This window comes from Lycorma delicatula, chromosome 4 (genome assembly GCF_047948215.1).
Source record: "Lycorma delicatula isolate Av1 chromosome 4, ASM4794821v1, whole genome shotgun sequence".
Classification (NCBI taxonomy): Eukaryota; Metazoa; Arthropoda; class Insecta; order Hemiptera; family Fulgoridae; genus Lycorma; species Lycorma delicatula.
The window spans coordinates 117,201,494-117,219,920 of NC_134458.1; the positions used below are offsets into that span (position 1 = coordinate 117,201,494).

Below are 18,427 nucleotides of genomic sequence, written 5' to 3' on the forward strand. Positions count from 1 at the left end.
ATAGCCAAATGAAACTTTAATTAATGAAATATTTGGATCTTATAGGGGGAGACACATGGGTTATTTTTTAATTTAAGAATGTTGATTTATTAATAATTATTAACCCATGATTATAAAAAAAGTGTTAAAATAAATAATTATTCAATAAAAAGAAAAATATGAAAAAAAAAATCAGAAGTTATTAGTGAAATAAAATTTTATGTACTTTTAAAAATGTCTTTGTGTACTTTAATAGTTATTACATGAATGGGGCATTCGTGGCAATCTGCCTATACTGCTCAGCAACTACATGAATGACCGTACCTTCCAAGTACGCGTCAAAAATGAATATTCATATGAAAGAATATTGGAAAATGGCATACCGCAAGGTTCGCCGTTGAGCGGTACCTTGTTTACCATTGCCATTAATAAATTGATATTAGCCATTCCAGTAGAAATCAGCAAAAGCGTCTATGTTGATGATCTGGCAATCGTATATGCCAGCAACAAGACTGCTATGGTGAGGTACAAATTGCAACGAGCGATCAATGCTCTAAATGAAGTTGCAAGGAATAACGGATTCCAATTCTCACCAGAAAAAACGTGCTGTGTACACTTTTGTAGGAAGAGAATTCCTCATCAAAGTCCGGCGTTGACAATTGATGATAATCCAATACAATATAAAGACAGCGTAAAGTATTTAGGACTAGTATTGGATAAATCCCTTACATGGGGATTACATATACAGGACTTGAGTGATAGATGCAATTTAATAATTTGTTTATCGAACTTAAATTGGAGCTCAGAAAAAGAGACATTATTGAGACTGTATAAAGCATTGGTTCAATCTAAACTAGACTACGGATGTATCGTACATTCATCCGCTAGAAAGTCGCACTTAAGAAAGTTAGACGTAGTTCATAATAGCGGAATAAGATATGCAACAGGTGCTTTCCGCACAAGTCCGGCGGCTAGTCTGATGTCAGAAGCCGGAATAATGCCACTACATTATAGAAGAGAGATCCTCTTGTTAAGATATGCAGCAAATATATGGGCTTTCCCTGCTCATATAAATAATAAATTGTTTACGATTCATCCCATGGCTGCATTATACGAACGTCGTGCTACCTATTCCAGACCAGCCGGAATTAGGTACCACGAATTAAGAAGAAAATATGAAATTGCTATACCAGAGACTCTAGCAATTTCTACTAGAGAAATACCGCCATGGCTCTTGCCAGCGGTAAATACAAGTTTGGATCTCTCTCAAGGAGAAATAAAAAAGAAACCAGCAGTGATCATCCAGCAGGAATTTTTGGCAACCGTCACTAATTACGAAGAACATATTAGAATTTATACTGACGGTTCTAAAACCGAACATGGTGTTGGATGCTCGATATATGTAAATGAAGAAGCCCACTTTTGGAGACTGCCAGATGTGGCCAGTGTCTACACGGCAGAACTCACTGCAATTCAGCAAGCTCTTCGCTACACTGAACACTACTGCGAAGAGAGAGTGCTAATATGTTCCGATTCATTAAGTGCACTCGTTGCAATTCGGAACAAGAACATTAAGGATGTCCTAATTGCAAACATCCTGTCCATTTTATACGTACTAAAACAACGAGGACAGCGATGCGTTTTTGTATGGACTCCGGGGCATGCTGGTATTACAGGTAATGAAATCGCAGACGAAGCTGCCAGAAAGGCAACAGTCTGCGATGATTTGGATGCATTTCCTGTAAGAGTGGCAGATGTTAAAAACCGTCTAACAAACATAGTAAAAAACAAGTGGAACGCTGAATGGAGGAGTTTAAATACAAAATTAAACTCAGTTAAAACTTCTCCTTATAAATGGAAAAGCGACCTTAAGTTGACTCGCCGTGAACAAGTAGCGGTGACCAGACTTAGAATCGGTCACACGCGATTAACAAATTTATATTTGTTAACCGGCGAAGTGAGACCAATGTGCGGCGTTTGTAATAAAACACTGACAATCAAGCATCTAATAGAAGAGTGTACCATATATGAGGACCTCAGAAAGAGGTTCCGTCTTACAAATAATATTAGTGCTGATCTGGATAATGGAAATGAAGAAAATATAGTTGCATTTTTACACGCCAGTGGACTTCTTAAAAGTCTATAAAATGGAAGTTTAAAGCTGTGGTAAAAGATACTCTAAGCGGTAGTTTTATATATACATATAAGGGAGTCTCGAAGCGTGGCACGTATAGTGACGGGAGGTAGCCCTCTTGCCTAGGCCATTTTGGCTCACCTGCATTCAAGAGCAGTGAGTCGGGGTGTGTCCGATGATGGCATGGGGGACCCTCAAGGGTGGATTGAGGGCGCGAGGCAATGGGTGTACGCCGTGCATGCCTATGGCCTGATATAAGAAGGATTCAACTGCCACGGCACCCTGGCACGACTGATATACTGCTCAACGGCGGTTCTGGTCGCCCCGAGGGTGCTTAAACAAACTATAAATGAGACTTCGTAGAAGAAAGAAAGAAAGATATGGTATTGATAAGATTAATTTTAATTTTAATTTCATGGTCTTTTGAGAACCTATCTCAAATTTTAATATTGGGGCCCTTTACACCCCGTAAGTGTTTGTGATTTTCCTTGTCTTTTATGTTTTAATGTTTATTGTAAAGTTTGTGTTTTTAAATAAAATGTAAGGGCCCTTTACACCCTTACATATGACGATCCTGATGGAGATAATAATTTCTTTTAAAGAATGTGACGAGGGATAATGACCTTAGCAGTCGATGCCCGTAAAAATTCAGTTAAAAAAAAAAATAGTTATTACATATGTGTATATGTAATAGATTTGGTGAAACAGCTGATTACTTAATATTAATTAAAAACTATTATATAATTTAGAATCGTATTACTTTTGGATTTTCCAGTTTAATTTCTGTTTGATTTTATTTAATTACTCTGGAATTTCTGTTTATATTTTATCTACATTAAAGTTAACTTCCGAGTGACTGAAAAATAGACCCTCCAAGAACGGCATATACACTGAGGCTTACATGCCCCATCTTTAATAAATTGCAAAAAATTCTTACCTTTTAGTTGATTACTCCTCTGATATTGTCGGACAATATTTTCCCTAAGTCGGAGTTGATCCTCATTTCGTTATTTGTCTTTTTTTTTTTTCCAATTATTTAGTCGCTCTTTCGTTTGATATAATTCTTCTGATCTTAATTTGTGTATGCGTTCCCTAGTTTTCAATTTTTCTCTCTATAATCTCTTAATATTCTCGTACATTCTCTTTTAATATTTTTATTTTTATTCTTTATAAATATTTTTATTCATTCTTTGGTTTTAACATTCTCTTCTTTATATTTATCATCTTCTCTTAATTTTTTTTATTCTTCTCTTGTTCTTAATATTTTCTTCCTCTTCATATTCATCTTCTTGTCGTTTTTTTGAGATATATTTCTTCATGTTAACTTTCTTTTTCCTGTATGATTGCTTCTTTTTCATTTTTGATTATTCACCAAATAATCCAATAATAATAACTGAATATTTTACACGGTAATGTAGAAATTAACATTTTTAACCAGTATGCAGGAGTTCACTAAACGGAATAGTTTAATTATTATTAACTTTTGTTTTTACGACACATCAGAAATCTGAAACTTTTGTTAATCAGCAACTTATGAAGATACGAATAATACTGCTGTAGTAATACGAGTAATAAAGGGACTTTTACTCTAACCTAATATTTTATGTAAAATTGTTAAATTAATAATTGTATAAATATTTGACATTAACAAAAACGAATATTTCATCAACTGTGTAACTGTCCACTTTATTAAAAAATTGAAGGATCATATCTCACTTTCAAATGAAATAAATTTAAATGAAGTGCAGCAAAAAATGTGTGTATGTAATTTAATAAGCGCCCAAGGAAGTCATGTAGTGACCACATCAGTTATTTTATTTATACATTTTTGGAAAAATTGTTATGATGGAATGTTTTATCTTTTTTAAAACTAGTACGAGTAAAATTTTATTAAAGTTTAATCTTAAACGATAATTACCCCTGACCCGTCTTCTATCTTCTTAATCCTTTGAGACCACGACCTCAAATTTTTGTTAGCATTACTGCTCCGTATAATGTACACACACATACATCACACCGAATTTAAAGATTTTTTACATAAATATATATGAGGGGGATTGAGACTTTTGATATGTGATATGTAGAAAATAAGATGGACGGATAAAGTGAGGAATGAAGAAGTAATGAACAGAATTATAAAGAAAGAGAACTTATGCGGGAAATGAATAAAAGGAAAGAAAACTGGTTAGAACATGTGGTTACAGGAAATTGATTAGAGGATATTGGAAAAGTCAGTAGAAAAATAAAGAAAGCGAGGAATAAGAAGTATAAAGTTAATACGAGTAGATGAGGTAAAGATTGCAAAGTACAAGGCGACGAAGGAGAGGGCTTGGAACAGAAATGGATGGAGCAGCATTGGTGAAAGGACCTATCCAGCAGGACACCAGTCGATGATGACATACATGAATAAGCAAAATTATTCTTCTTCTTTTCTCAACGTTTTATGACTCCCTAAGGAAATCTTAGAAAACAAAAAACAAAAAATTGCACAAGTGTTTTTTTGCACATTACCTTGAATGATATACGTTAATTGCCAGTAAAGTAAAATAATAATTAGTAATAATTTATGTAAATTTGAAAAAGAGAAAAAAATTCATAAGCATATAATATTACATAACCGAAAAGGTTGTGGACTATAGATGCAAGCAACATTTGGTTCTTGTAAACGTTACAACCTTTATTTTACATAAAAAAACGAACTTGTTTTGAGCGTACAATGCAGAGTAAGAACTGAAGAAATTTTAAATCGATATCTTGGATGAGCTTAATATAATACACCCATACTATCCATGTTAAATTTATCAAAATATAGGTGATATAAAACTCTGATTCAATCTAATTACCACAAGGGACACAATCATAAGCAGGGACCATAATCAGTATACATGGGTGATTAAAAAAGGAATTTACAACTTTAAAAGTATTTAAAAATATATTGAGATAACTTACAGAGTCCGTTCAGGTCTTATTTAATAGAAAAACACATCAATTTTCTCACCCAACATTCACTTTGGTTCGATGTGGCTTCCATTTGTAATGCGACTTACATCAAGTAGATTTAATTCCAGACTGCAGCCAACAAGTCGAGCTGCGGCACATCTGCAGCTGTGGCGTTATTGGCAGTCTTAGCTCAACAAGATCAAAGACTGTATGTAAAACCAGATCTTTAATAAAACTGCACAAGAAAGAATCTATCGGGATCAAATTTTGAAAGCGAGCTGGCCATGATATTGGTCTTTCACGACCGATCTACCGACCTGGGAACTGAGTATCAAGAAAATCTCGGACTTCTAGACGGCAGTGAGGTGGTGCCCCGTCTTGTTGATAGTATCTTGGTCATCAACGCCTAACTGAGGAATTAGAAAATTTTGAAGCACATCTAGATTAACGATACCATTTACGGTTGCCTCCTGGAAGAAAAACGGGCCGTTCTGTTTTTGTTTGCTTAGGGCAAGCCCTTAGGGTTATCACAAATGTACTGCAAAGTTTTATGAGAGTTTTCGCTACTCCATATTCGGCAGTTATAGATGTTCACCCTGCCACTGATGTGAAACGTTAACTCATCACTAAACATTAAATTGTCTAAAAATGTATCGTCGTCTTCAATTCTATCCATCATTTCCACACAAAACTGCAGCCGAGTAACTTTGTCGTCATATGTAATATGTTGAGTTACGGTTATTTTATATGGTTTCAAGTGCAATCGCGCAATACGCGCCAAACACTCGTTTATGAAATGCCAGTCTCACGTGACGCAAGTCGAACTGATTTCTTCGGACTACGTGCAAATCTTTATCTGAGTTGTTCCACAGCAGCTTCCGGGATAAGTGGCATTCTGGTTATTTTGTATGTTTAATAGAACAACCTATTTCAACGAAGGTTTGGTGCCAAGAATAAATCGTATACGTACTACGAGTCTCCCTACCGTACTCTCTACGAAGATTACGTTGAACTGCAGTTTCTGACTGCAAATCGTGAAACCAAAACGCGAGCACGTACCACACCAGTAAATTTATCCCCCTTTAACAGCGCTGGAGCAAAATTCTGTATTAATGAACTAGTGTCGAAATTTGATGTCTTTTTCTATGAAATGAGAGCTTAATCGAATTTGTAAGTTATCTAAATAGATTTTTATATGCTTTTGAAAGTGAAGTCCTTTTAGAATCACCCGGTGTAATAAACATCATTAAGTCAAAAGAAAGTAACTCCTTCTAACTTTTGTAGTATTTGTATCTTTGGTATTTCTTGCTTGAAATAGTTAGCGCTTTCCATGCATTATATATAAATGAAAGATTGCGTAAAAAAATATTCACACATTCATTTCTATGAGTATTATAAAATAATGCGTTATAATCATTGCCTCAATTCATTAGAGAAGAAATAAACAACAAAAAGTTCGAAAAACAAAAAAAAACACCAATAGTTACGAAGATATACTATAAAGTACTTATTGTACTTATAAAATAAAATAATTCATTATCAACATTTCATTCTCTTTTCCACGAGATATTTTACTTGGTTCAGGCTTATTTTAAGCCAATGCTTTATTTTCAGCTTTTATTGTTTACAGCGAATAGTACTGTTTTTTAATTAAAATTCCTTTTTGTTTTATTTTACGATTAATAAATTATAGACTCAAATTTATTTGTTTACTTATTAATTTTCTTTTCTACATTTTTTTAATGGAAAAAAGAAAACACTAAAGAAATATTAACAAAAAATTTACTTTAAATCTACATAATTATTTACTTGTTACATCATCATTATTAATATAGATACTAAGAAAATTTAAAGAAAAAAGTAAATAAATATAAATAAACAATCAAAAAAAAGAAAATTAAGATAATGTTAAATAACAAATAGATAGCAGATCACTCATCAAACACTAAAAAATGAGAAATTTGAATAGTATGGTTTTAGAATAGATCTAGAAAATACAAATACTTTTTATAATCTTTGACAATCAATGTCTAAAGATGATGAATCAGTAAACAATTGAAATGGGGTTCTAGTTTTAGCTTTTCTAATTTATTTCAATAATTGTTTTGGATATATTTTTTTACGTTCAGATTTTTATATCAAACAAAGATAATTAATTCATTTAAAAGCTGCGAACGATTAATTAAAAAATAAAATACTATAATGAAATTTTAAAACTAATTAGCTCTTGCTGCTCTACAGCGTTATTATTACAAAGTAACGTTACATATTTTTAAAAATCGGCTAAAAACCTATTCCGTTTATAACACATCTCACCCTCAACCCTCGTGGTTTTCTCTTCCTTTTCCTACCAAAGGTAAAAAGCGTGTTAAAAACCTTTTTCCAGTCCGTCCAGACGTTCTAGTAGACGGATGGAGCTGATTTTTTTTTTATTCTGCTCGGAATGGTCCGAAGATATGTCATCAAGCATCGACAAACCTTCAAAGTGATTTTCCTGTGACTGATAACCTAGAAAATTTCCTCAATTAAGGATTTTTTGAGGATTTCTCAGAGGAAAATCAAGTTTGAGCCGATGACGCTTGGTATATCAATGGGTCATTCCGAGTAGAATAAAAAAAAATCAGCCTGGTCCGTTCAGTAGAACGCCCACACGGACTGGAAATGGTTGTTTTTAGTGCAATATTTTTAATATATAAGGTAATTTGATTATTTATTTATAAGATTCTTTATTTTAGATTTTCTCGAGGATGATTGCTACGAGAAAATTTGGGATGGTTGAAAAATAATAGGTAGCAGTTAAGATAAAGCTTCTTAGTTTTACTTTTTATACATACAAGCAGATTTATTACTAACATAATTGTTTAAAATATTTATAACTGTAATAAATAAATAATTAAATAGTTATTTAAAATATTAGATGGAAAAAAGTAATAGATTTTTCAAAATAAAAGTTCATCAACCGTGACTGACGAAGTAACAAAGTATAACTTAACTGGAGCGATTAATTGAGTAGTTGCGGTATTATTACGTGCACTGTAAGTAAGCTAATGTTGGCAGCATTTGTTGTGTTCGTGTTGTATAGTAAAGAGGTGGCGGTAAAATATGTCTAGATTGATAATAGTGGAAGAAGCGGTGTGTAAGTTAAGAGTTAAAGAAGGTTGATGGTTAAACAGTGTAAAAACATGACGATGAATTACCTAAGACAAGTTAGTCTATAATCTAGGCATTGTACAGCATATAACTTATATATATATTCTCACTTATTTTACCTCTTTACTCTTTAGTCTCTTTACCTTGTTTGTAGATACATTATTCCACAATAACGTCAACACCTATTTCGTGATAAGCTATTTATTATTATTATTTTTTTACTTGAGTTATTGTTTTGCATTATAATGATTTTATATGTTAAACATTTCCTGCCGTTTATAATTTCATTATTATTAACCTGATTTTTATGCTTAATATTAAAATTATTATTTTTTTATATTACAATTGATTGATTAATACCATAAACCAGTGGTTCCCAAACTTTTCCGAGTCGCGGCGTCCTTTTTCAATTAAAACTTTTCCATAGTGCCCTACCCTAAGAAAAAGTATGACTACTCGTAAGTAAGAAATAAAAATAAATAAAACTCTTGCAACTTCTTTATTTTTTTACTTTATTAACATTAAATTAATAATTATAAATGTCTTGGTTCAATTAATTATGAAGCTTTTACAATATTTTGCGGCGCCTGTGTGAAGAGGCCGCGGCTCCCCGTCGCGGCGCACAGTTTGATAATCACTGTCTTAAACTATGATTTTTTATTCAAAATTATTATTTTTTTAATGTTTTAAAACTTGACGAAGCATTATCTCAATGAATCTAGAAATTTAAAGTTGATATCTTCATTTGTCATCAAGAAATTAAAAAAAAATATTAAAATTTAATGTTACCCCATTTTAACCCTTTAAAATCTGAATTTCAGAGTCTTTTCTGTGTGCATTTACATCTAAAAAGAAATTTTATACAAATTTTCATCAATTTATCATCAGTGGGTTTTGCTGGGCATTGATTACAAGCCAGTCAAAACATCTTGTTTTATAGATACAAATTAGGTATTCCAATATATAAGATTTACGATTTAAATTGCTCAAAAATGTCCTTTTTTAATAATATTTTCGTTTCATTAAAAAATTAAATAATGCTATCTAGATTTAACTCTATAATTTATCAAAGAAACAATAAAGTTTTTTTTCTTTTTTTAAATGTAGTTTAACAATTTTTTTATCTTAATATGATCAAAATTTACATAATTTAATAATTTAAAATACTTACATAGGTTTTCGGTTCTCCTCTTATTGAATAATTAAATATATATATATATTTTTTTTATAATTACAAGGCCTGGTTGTTTAAAAAAGTATAATAAATAAAAATTTAAGCCCATTAAGAAATCTTTTTCTGATTTTTTATTAGGAATTCTAATCTCCCCCTCTCAGCGAAATAAGTTTTATGAGGCTTTTTTAAATTGATGGGTTTAAAAGAAAATTGTTCATTTTTACCGACTTTTCAAAGAAAAATACAGTATTACTTGTCGCACGATGGGTTTGGGGAGTGAAAATTAATTTTTTTTACGTTTTTAAGTATGAGGAGTACGAAAATACCATTCATTTGAAGTATAATTACCTTATTTAGTCATACATGTACAATTTGTGGCCGAAAATGTCCAAAACTAATAGATCAATTTCATTGAAATTTATACATGTTGTAGGATCGTATCTGACGTTACTGTAGTAATGTATTTGACGTTGCGCATCCATTTGATGAAGATTGGTTGAGTCGTTCTTCAGTTACGGTCAATTTAAGGTCGACAACAGACAACATAACCTCAATTTGAGATTATATTGACTGTGTAGTAGTGTATTTTTCAAACGCGCTTATGCAGTGAGTTACAGGAGTGAGTGAGTTTAAACCTGATGCTTTATGTAGGGTCTACTGGTTAATCGAACATATGTAGTGCGTACTAATCTGAAAATCAATGCGACTCTGACTGCGAAATAGTGAGGACGTCGGAATGAAAAGTCGTTCTTCTTGCACAGAACTCTGCAAGAGTATTTTCCATTTTTAGTTCCCTAAATTTAAATTTAATCTTTATTAGAAACAGACTTATTTTTTAAATTTATACTTATTATAATAAAATTAAGTATTTTTTATTAAATGAAATTTTATAGAAGGTTACTTTTTCGAGTAAATAAAGCTATTAAAACTTTTAGTTCCTAGCCAGTTTAAAATTTCTTACAATTCTGTATCCATAAATAACATGGTCAAGTCAATCGGATGTCATATGAGAGATTCATCATTTTTATTGGTCGGAAAAGACAAATAATTCGAATTTATGATCTACATAAAATGCCGTAAAATTAAATACGGCCGATAATTTAATAAAAAAAAAAGTAGAACCACCATAAGCGTATAAAAGGCAAACTATTTTCTACAGAGAGGGGTGTATATTAATTTATTTTATATTATATATACCAATCTTATGACGCATCTTTCAAGCGCAGAGGTTACAAAAAATTCCTTACGATATTAAAACAATTATTAAACTTTATTTTTAATTTGCATGAAATTTATTTTACTTTAACAATAAGAAATCAATTACGAAATACTTTTTCATAGCATTTTCATTTAGAAGATTTTTAGCTTTGGGTGCTTTATTTTTTTGTATGGTTATTTACAAAAGATTATCGACTAGTTTACGGTAAATAAACTTAGAAATCTTTTAATAATAACTTTCTATTGTTAAAAAATTAGTTAGAACTAACGATGGACGTCAATACGAAGTAACACTTTTATTTAAAAGTGTTACTATAAATAATAATTTAAATATAAAACGAAACATCTGGTTATCTTCAACCAAAAAAAAATTAAAATTTTTTATGAAAAATATGATTTCTGAATTCTTAAGACAGAAACGAAAGCCGTCAAGAAACATTCTTGTATCAGATGGTTTATGAAGTGGACCACTATACAATGATTGAACATATTTTACTAACTGGTACAGATTTATTTCCGAGAAAGATTGTAGGACTTAAAAGTGGAATTATTCATAGTTTCTTTCTTTGAGAATAATGATAATCATTATACATCTTAATCATTTGGTACTGTTTTTCTCTGGAATCCCAAAAAAAAACCATCGTTCTTGTCTCTCCAGTCTTCCTCCTCTATGATTCTGACATTCATATTATTCCGTACGTGTTTAAGCCGTGATTCAGGTAGTCTCCCTGATTTCCTCCTTTTTAGTGGCATACAGTTTAATATCCTATCCATTTCATATACCATTCTTTGTGCGTGTCAGTACCTCGCAAAGTGATTTTTGTCTATTTCCCGTACTATCTTATGGCGCTTCCATAAAAACTCATTCTTAATAATTTTTCATGTGCTTCAGTCTCGATAGATATTTTATAAAAGAATCCCTTTGGACCGAATTTATTCTTTTTTTATTATTCTCGGTGATTTTCCAATTCTCTAAACCTCATGTCAAGATTTTTTGGACTACATGTTGAACCTTGAGCTTATTTCTGAAGCTCTTTTGATCAAAATAAACAATTCAGATTTTGTGTTACCTGTTTGGGTTGTCCAATTTTGCTTATGATTTCCTTCTGCAGATATTGCATTTCCAGCGTATATATTAAAATATACTTTCCCTGTAATTGCTGATTCCTCCTCTCCAGTTGTTATTAGATGTTTTGTAATTTATCTTCATCCCATTTGCTTCGTATGCATCTACAAGTTTCTTTATCAAATATTTATCGTCTTGTTCTCCTGTTATTACTATTTGATACAAGGAACATATACAGTCATCATTTATTTGGAATGCTCATAAATTTACATTTATCCTTCCAGTCTTAAGCATTATTTCCAACATATGTAGAATGACTCATGAAGATTGTTAAAAAATTTCAGAAAATGTTCTACTGATGATATGTTTTTCGGTCTCAATTTTTTGTCTTTTACACCAGATTTTTTGAAAATAACTAAAAATACCTTCTGGGACCAATTTTTTTTTTAATTTCTCAGGTCATGTTTCATATAAAAACCTAAATTTTCTCCTTAATTTGGGTCATGAGAATCACATTACGGCTTGATTTCACTGAAGGCACAGAAATCAAAGCGAATTCTTTTGTCAGCCGACAGTCGCTAACGAAGCGTTTCCAAACCTATGTTTTTATGAACTTTTTTCTTTATTTTACCAGTAGAACATGTTCTGAAAGTTTGTTAAATTCTTCTTGACTCACGCTAAACAAGGTTGATGACAGGCAAAAACTGTTGCTTGTAACAATGAATGTTATGTCTATTTTAAAGGATTTGGTGAGCTGAAATTATGTTAATATTCTAGAGAATATGATCTTTAGCTGAAATACCTAACTTGTAATAAGTTAAAAAAAAAACCAATTTGTGTTCCGCTCACTTCTTTTGAAATCAGTTTTAAAAAGCGTGAAATAACCATACCGTTGTTTTTTCCACTGAGACTTTTTTATTTTATCACTTATTCCTACGATCTACATCCTCAATTATGTTTCATACTACATAATACTAATTTCGGTATTTATGAATATTTTATTTTAAACACAGTTTATTGTTTTTAAAATATTTGGATTTGTTATATTGAATTGACGTTTTATTTTTGAGAAGTATAACTTAGAACTTAGCCAATATCATGTATTATACGAAATGAAAAATATATTTACGTGCAATATATTATTGTCTTTCTTTTATTTATGTGACTGTATGTATTCATATGCATAAAAATATTTATTTTATATCGTAATGTTTCATACGCTATTATTCTATAATACTATAACTAGATATACCGTTATTATAGCTTTTTTTTTAGCAATAATTTAAAGCATTTGTTTTTAATCGGGTGAAAGCCTTGAGTACAAATAAATAATTTAAAAAATGAAACACAAAAATAATAATGTTATTGTTTTAAAATTTCACCAAACTATGAATCAATAAAAAGGATAGGTATATGTAACTTTTTAACAGTTATATTGTTATAATATTATAATCTATAATCTACTCAACAGATAATAACGTAATAACAGAGATTCGGCATGTGAGAGAAAAAAGGTGTGGTTTTTATCATAAACTAACACGTTATATTTATCTTAATATTTTATTAAATCTTAACAACAAGAATTGATAAAAAATATTACTAAACAATATAGTTTGATACTTTGATTTGTGATGTGACCTTTCCCTTAAAGATTTTTGACGGTTATGTACTTTTTTATTTGCCTTTTTTCTTTTTTTTTTGTTCTTATTATTTAATTCGATTAGTATTTTCATTCGGATGCAGTTAATGAAATAAATAAGTTTTTCGTTTTGCATTAATGGTATGTAATTTCAGTTTTTTTGTTAATATTATTATTTATTACTATTATTATTACTAGTAACCTAGTTTTTGATTGTATTATTTTGATAATATCTATTTTATTTTTTATTACCTTGGATTTTTAATTACGCACGCACACACACACACACACACACACACACACACACACACACCACACAGTATGTGGTCCTTGACTTTGCTATATAGTCTCTATGATATATATTTTAGAAAGTTATTTGCATACAATAAGTTTTTTTTATAAACAAATAAGCTATTTATTGGTCCATTTATGTATATGCTGATTGATTAAAATATATGCTTTTGATTATGTTATGAAAAACTTATTTATGAATTAATAACTATAATATATCTCATCTGGATCTTTTTTTTGTTACCATACGATGAAAAAAAATCACGGAACCCGATATCTGCCAGGTTTATTATTTTTTTTTTTTTTTTTTTTAGGTGAATATTATGAAAATAGTTTCCGTTGACAGGGAAATTTTAGCAATGAATATACTTATGTTGGTAACTGTTATAGAAAAAAACGTACAGGTTGATTTTTTCATCACAAGGCGCTGCTGTGACGTAGGCGTTGCGCAATGAACATCAGTCCGTCCCGTAAATCTCATACTGTACACTCTGGTAAAAATTTAATAACTGGTATTGACTACTACTTACTACTAGTAGTTCCCTTAATTTATATATATATATATATATATATAACATTTTTATACTATAAACAAATGATTATTCATTCAAATTAGATTAATAATAATAAAAAACAATTATTAAAAGTGAATCAAGCACGAATTCTTGCTACTATAATTAATATACTATTAGTTCATTTTATTTAACTATTAATATGAAAAGAATTTGCCATTTATGCATTATAAAGGACTAATACTTAATTCAATTTTGAAATGATATAAAATTTCAGTTTATTTTAACTATTTTTCGGGCCATGTTTTACAATAATTTTTGTTTCAATATTAACAAATTTAAATGTCATCCTTTTTTTTATTCTAACGTACATTATTATAAAATATCAAATTATCTAGAAAGGTAATTACTCGTAAAGTAAGCTATTATAATTTAAATACTAGTATATATATTTTGAATTATTAAAAAGGCGAAAATCCACCTTTTTTAATAATTTATTAAATACTCGTATTTTAGCAGTAACCATGTTTGAGAAATTGATACACATTTTGCTTGGTGAATTATTTTATCGCAGAAGCTTTTTGAAGCTAGTACATGGGTATATGAATTTGAAATTTTTTAGCTTATTGAAAATACCTGACCAGTATTCGAACCCAGGATCCGCAGATATAAGACTGAGACGCTACCAGTTTGCCACAGAGATGGGGGATATTACTTAAACCGTATTATTTTTGACTGTTAAGTTTATTTATCGTTCGGACGCTTAATCGCAAAAAGTGGAGGGAAAAAGCAAATTATTTATTTGCTTTCAGCTATTGATAATTATTATTATATACATTTTTATAATATAGTGAAATATCTATAATAAAATACTTGATACATTTAAAGATATTTCAGAAGGTATGGTGAGACTTGTCATATTTTCTATTATTAATGAGGTATATACTTCCAACGTAAAGAGACTGTACGTATCAAAATAAGCATACGTCACAGCACTTTATATGATAAAACCAACTTGTACTTAGTCGATTACTATTAACCGACTGTTTTTAAGTATATAGTAACCAACACACAAAATAATTGAATATTTTTTGTTTTTGACTTATTTTAAAGTACAATGACGAAATAGCGAGAAAATTTGTCTCTTCTTTATAATACGATTATATATAAAACAAATCTTTTATTTACCGTTCATTATAACTTTTTTAGCAACATAAAGCTTTGCAAATCGTACGGTCCATCCGATGTGTCGAGGTATTTGATGAAAATATTTAGGAGATCTTTCTGCTAAAGATCCTTGACAGTCAGAACTATTATAGATTTCATGTGTTACGTTCATTAGAAATCGACTAGGAAAACCGACGGTGATATTTCTCTTGAATTACGTATTTTGTTAGAAATGATTTGACAGCTTAGATGCTTTTTTTCTAATGACATAGATCGTTCTACCTGAATGGATACGTAATAAGTTAAAAAAATTGAATTTAGAGTTTCAATAACCTTCATACCTTCATGTGTAAGACTTTTTTTAGAAATCAAAATTTGTTATTTATTCTTTCTTAGGATATGATTTTTCTTAGATTGTGACAACTGAAGTTTATCAAGTGATCATGAAGGACGTAGAATTTTTAGTCTGATATACAGTATTTTTTTATGAAATCAAATGGGGTATCAATCCGTGTCATTGACTGAAGAATACAACCACATTTCTTTTGTAAGACCGATTAATTTCTTGTCATCATCGACTCTGATATCCAGCATATTCTTTTCCTGATATTTATTTATGGTGAAATGTTTTGAAAGAAAATGTTTATTGATATAACTTTGATGTACTTGGTGATTAAAAAATAACGTTCAAAACTAGATTAACATTTTGAAAACAACATTAAATAATGTTTTATCACCATTAAAAAATGCAAATACGTATTGAAATGTATGATGAAAAAATGTATTGTAACATAATTCGTAGCATTTCCGAAAAGGTTTTTTTAGTATTAATGCATAAAAATAAATAATGACTAAACTCAGTTGAAATCCTTACTGGAATAATTCCTGTTATTTCTGCTTTATGATTAAATTAATGAATAAAAAAGAGCTGTTTTGAACGGTTACTAAAATTAATCTTAAAACAAGAAAATGGTTAAGGTAACAAAAATAAATATATTTTCTTGAAATTTAAAACTAGATAGTTATTTCATTTATTTATCAAAATCATCAACATCAGTTGATTAATTGAAAACAATTTTTTATAATAGTTGTTTCTTCAGCATTTTCTGATGATGACTGTTTAACAATCCCAGTGGCTATCTAGTTTTAGATTCTCTGTTACAATTTTTTGATGCACATTTTTGTTTGTTTCAAGTTCAATTATTTAAATAGCATTATTTAAATATCTTATCTGACAGATAATCTAAGTTTCTTAATAAAGTCGATAAAATAATAAATTATAATTGTTGAAAATTTTACTGTATTTCATTTAAAAATTTCATAAAATTTTAGATGCTTTTCAAATAAGGTAAAAAGTTTTATTTGCTTACTATGGTTCAATTGAGCTGATGATTTTTAAACAATATTTGAATTATAACTGTAATCTATAACAAAATGATTATAATTAATTAATTAACTTAGTGTTAGTATTAATAAATAAAATTTGTAATTTACCGATGTCCCTCCGGTCGCCACTTTTATTGTATTATCACCCGCCAGTTCTGCCTGTAAAAGAAAAATAACCAGTATAATAACAGTTCATCTATTATCAGTTTATATAAGTTATTAAAAATAATAATTTTTATCATAAATCTGGCTATGAATAATTCACCCGTAAAAATAAATCCCATATTAGAAGAAACAAACAAATAATATTAATTTAATTATTAAATCATACAAGAACATTTAATTAATTAAATTAGTTTTAGTTATCTCTAACCTGAACGACTTTCTTCTGTTCATATATTACTAGCATTTTACGGTTAGCCCTTTGCATCAATCTTTTGTTCTTCAAATCTACCTGTACCAACTTATTGATTCTATTGTTCTGAAATTTGTACTTCTTTAATTCTAATCTTTGCACTGTCCAAATCCAAGCTGTGTTGTTGTTGTATTCCTGGTGCAACAAATAAGGGTGCGAGTTATGCGCTTCCAGTGCATGATGTGATAGCGATCTTATACTATTCAGAATAAAAAAAAAACTCTTGCGGAAGAAGATCGACTTTTCTTATTGACGCCTTCACTATTTCACAGTACAACTACACACGTTCGATTAACCAGTAGATCGAACACACAAGCATCAAGTTTCAACTTATAAGCGCGAAAAATACACCACTACACAGTCAACATAACCTCAAATTTATTTTCAACTTTAAAAAGAGCGTAACTCAAGAATTACTTAACCAATCTTCATCAAATTTTTACATGCTCAACTTCAGATACTCTACCACCGCATATCTACATTTCAATGAAATTGATCTTGTACCTTTGGAGATTCTAGTAGCTTTGTACTTACGCCTGTAAATATATATATATAAGGAAGCCCCATTTTAAATGAATGGTATTTTCCTACTCCCCATACCTCAAAACGTAAAGAAAGTTCATTTTCACTACCCACTCTTACCATGCGACTGAAAGTCCGTACTTTTCTTCGAAAAGTCTGTAAAAATTAGTCAGTATTTGATTAGCGTAATGTAACGACAGAGAATTTCAGTCGGTAATCTTACTAACTTATTTTATCTAGTTATTCAACCATGACGAAGACATCTCTAATAAAACATTTCTAACGCAGATTTACTGCTTTAACGATTCAATAAATTCCTTATAACTACTGAGAGCATGGAATAGAATGATAATGAGAAAATACTGTAGGATTTTACAATGTTTGTAGGTAGCCGAGTAATATAGTTTCCCGTATTGAGGGATAAGGGGAAAATAATATTCCCTGTAAATATAATTACAGTTGCCTGGATAGAGTAATAGAGTAGACTCTGTTGTATTTTCATCTTTGCGTTTCCAAAATAAATTGAAACGAAGTTCATTTTTTCAATTCGTACCTTTATAATGCTTAAACATTATCCTGATTTCTCTTCTGTTTTAGTAGACCCTGCATAAACAACAAAGGCTAGTTTAACTAGACTTGTTGAATACATTTATTTTAATTACGTAGAAAATTAATATTTACCAGGTTGAGATTATACTCTCTGTTAAATCTTTTGAAATATTTAGCCTATGAATTATTACTAACTTTTTTTACCGACATCGAAGAAAATTACGGTATTAATTTTGGTCGCATGGTGGGAGTGAAGGGTGAAAATGAATTTTCTTTATGTCTTGA

General features: G+C 30.0%; 1 protein-coding gene across 3 annotated transcripts in view; it reads right to left on the bottom strand.

The window, feature by feature from the left end:
* The window catches only part of Sp1 (transcription factor Sp8), a 548,926-nt gene that overhangs the window by 183,508 nt on the left and 346,991 nt on the right, over nucleotides 1-18,427 (bottom strand). For all 3 annotated transcript variants that reach the window (XM_075364034.1, XM_075364033.1, XM_075364037.1), the window contains one exon: nucleotides 16,765-16,815. In XM_075364034.1, the coding sequence (XP_075220149.1) occupies nucleotides 16,765-16,815 (51 nt within the window). The remainder of the gene's footprint in view (nucleotides 1-16,764; nucleotides 16,816-18,427) is intronic.